At 35.7% G+C, this 3,268-nt stretch overlaps 1 protein-coding gene across 1 annotated transcript; it reads right to left on the reverse strand.

Moving 5' to 3' along the window:
- Positions 1-94: 94 nt before the first annotated feature.
- Positions 95-1,789, reverse strand: LOC105566846 (mite allergen Der p 3-like). The gene is made up of 6 exons (XM_012021195.1): positions 1,693-1,789; positions 1,266-1,339; positions 1,003-1,097; positions 679-820; positions 467-580; positions 95-283 (listed from the first exon to the last, which is right to left on the reverse strand). Exons 1-6 carry the CDS (start codon positions 1,739-1,741, stop codon positions 116-118), a joined length of 642 nt encoding a protein of 213 aa, XP_011876585.1. The 5' UTR covers positions 1,742-1,789; the 3' UTR covers positions 95-115.
- Between the last annotated feature and the right edge of the window lie 1,479 nt (positions 1,790-3,268).

Genomic DNA, 3,268 nt, shown 5'->3' on the forward strand with positions numbered 1-3,268 from the left:
TGAATTCGTTGTTTATAAATTGAGTATGTTAATTAGAGAGAGAGAGAGAGAGAGAGAGAGAGAGAGAGAGAGAGAGAGAGAGAGAGAGAGAGAGATATGCATGATAAGTAAAATTTTAGGAGAGACTTACTTGGCAAGAGCCTTTCTCTATTGACGGATCGTACGCGCAAACTTGCGTAGAATAGATGTTGTATCCCCTATTGTTGTACATATACTTGCAGTAATTTTGGTCAGCGATGAGGATGTTGACTCGTTGTAGCTTAGGGGTAGTTGGTCCACTGTGCTGCAATTTCGTATAATATTTATAACTGCTGCTCTCGAAATGGCACTTAATTTACTTATCCTTTTATACCATATTTTATATAAGTATTCAGATATCAGAATAATTGAATATAAAAAATCGGAACTAGCAATTTCTACATGGAAATTACAGATTGGATGATAAGTAGAATGATGAAAGGCTCACCCAGAGTCTGCCCCATCCCGAGACAACGGCTACATCGTTAGCCTTAACGTCGTGAAATTTTGGTGGCAGAGGAACGTGTCCGACGGTGAACGATTCTTTGAAGGGATTTTGAACCTGAAAGTTTTTACTTGAGATTTGTAATTTATGATTAGAAGAAAAAATAGAATGATCGTAATTGCATCAAGTGAACAGAAATTTTAAGTCCCGCTTACCTTCAGTAGAGCGATATCGTTAATCCAGGAATTAGATGCGTCATATTCTTCGTGTACAATGATTTTTACGATATTATGCTGCGATTTCGGTTTGGTTAGGTCAATCGTTGCAGCAACAGCTTTTATTTCACTTGCAGATTTGCTACAATACGAAATTTATAATTGCTTAAATTTTCGTTTAAATATATAACAGTGAGTCATATTTCTTACATTGGTAAAATAATGTTTGTATGAACGTATCGAAAAATTTATAGTTGATTGATGTATTAACATGATATGAAATTATTTTATTAAATGTAGGAATAATATAATAATAATATGTACCCGGAAACACAGTGGGCTGCTGTGATAACATAGTTATCGTTCAGGATGGAGCCGCCACAGAAATGGAAGTTAGAATCACGATTTTGAAGAGACACCTGTAAATATCATAATCTTCTAATATCTGCTCATTTATTCGAGTAATATTTTCATGTACACGTTCCTACGCTTAATTAAAATGGAATGTATTTTCATATAAACATTTTACATATACTAGTTTATATATGTTTATTTTTCTAATGAAGATATCTTTTGATAACATGTACCTGATACGGTATCTCGCCTATTTTGGCATCCTCTCCATTCACGATTCTGGGATCAAAGAGTGGAAGGATCCCAGCTGCAACGGTAAAACATTATTATTATTTGTAAAATGCAACCAGGAAACGCAATTTTCGCAAATAAGAAAACAAAGTTTGTTTCTCAGGTGTATTTTAAAATACATTTTTAAATCTGCGGATTGGCAGTTATTTAACGAAGATTTGTTGAAAGTTATTAACAATAATTTTGCGATTATATATTACTGTTCATGTATAATATATGATTGCCATATAATTCACAGAAAATTATTTTTGAATAATATGAAACAATAAAGCGATTTTGTTGCCAAGATATTTCTAAGGCAACTACATTAATTTGTATTCGCTTGTGTGACGAATTATTATCAGTCAACTCGAGAGGATCAATACTCACCGTGGGAGAAAGCCAAAAGACTGAGGAGGCACAATATTCTCAACGCCATGGTCTGTTTACTGACCGAAGTATGATGTGAAAACGACGACCGCGAATTTATACGTATCTGTTTCTAATTTCATCGCCCCCCTGCCGTATACCTAGTCCAATGATTGACAAGTTCTCTTAAGAAATCTAGATTAGATATATCGGTTTTGAAGAAGATTATCGAAGATGTCGTTGATACAGATTACAATGATCAATTGTATTGATAAGCACGCGATACTGTGTCACTGGAATCTTATTCCCTCGAAATGTTCTCCATATGCGATTGATCGCTGTTTTATACATTAGTTGAGATTGTATTTTAACTTTTGAAAAGATAAAAATTATTAATTTAAAAAATTGCATTAGTCGTTTGTCGACCAATTTGAAGCTTTTTATATACTCGTAAATTTAAAAAATATTTTAGTCCACAATTTTTTATTTGAGATCATTTTAATACAATCATCAAGATTAAATAAATTTTAATATATTTCACTTTGAACGGATATAATTTGTAACATCTTCTCTTTCTGGCAGTCGCAGCCGAAAGTCCTTCTTTCGTTTCTGATTCCCTTTTCTATATTTGTGAATCTTAAGAAAGACATGCGTCTGATTTTCCGAAGAACATCTCTTATTTTCTATTTTCTTTTCCACAAGTATAACGTCGCGTCGCTAGGCGTTATAAAGGAAGTAAGAAGAATACACTTAGTGCTCTCTAAAAGTCAATCAGCGAATTATCGTTGAAAACAGTGACTATTCACTGTTTTCAGTGATAATCCACCGATTGGCTTTTAGAGAGTCAGCTACTATTGACACGATTAACGAATATCTTCAATCTACGATAATGTATTACTGAATTGAGAATTGCCGTTATAATCGTGACTGTCAATTACGGCGCGTCCACCGCTTTCGCTCTGCCAAGTGTCACCGGAAATGAGAGCAACACGTCAGTGCCGCGCGGTCACGGAGTATGTTTTCCCGACAGAGTCGAGGTTCTATTCGACTTTTAGCTGTATCCAATAGTTCTATATCGAAATTCACCTGAGTTCGATACGTACGTGACAAACAATACATGATAAACGGCACCTGTCGCGCGAGAATTCTTTGTCACAGCCTTTTTGGGCGGTCTAACTCCAGTGGTTTTTTTTTAATGAATCAGTAATATTTATTTCGTCGAAAATGTGTACAGAATTTGAGAGCACCTACTATGTACAACCCTATGTCGCATCGTTATCACACATTTTTTACATGAAAAAATATCTCCTTCTCTCGGTTGTAAGGATCGACATTTAGTAAGTTAATCGAAGGACAGAGTACGAATCATAGTTGGAAGCTAGTAGGTTTAGACCGCGTTAGCCTTAATCCAATCCAGATAAGAGACAACACGTGTGAAGACGGTAGGGTAAGCGGCGCCGGCGCAACCTATCGCCCAGGATACCAGTCCAACGAGTTTTCCACCGACAGTCAATGGGCCACCAGAGTCACCCTGGAAAAAGCAAGGTGTTCAAATTTGATGTCTAGATTGCATCGCGGTTTTACTTGATCGTGCTTT

Source organism: Vollenhovia emeryi, unplaced genomic scaffold (genome assembly GCF_000949405.1).
Source record: "Vollenhovia emeryi isolate VEMERY1.0 unplaced genomic scaffold, V.emery_V1.0 DF943069.1, whole genome shotgun sequence".
NCBI lineage: Eukaryota > Metazoa > Arthropoda > Insecta > Hymenoptera > Formicidae > Vollenhovia > Vollenhovia emeryi.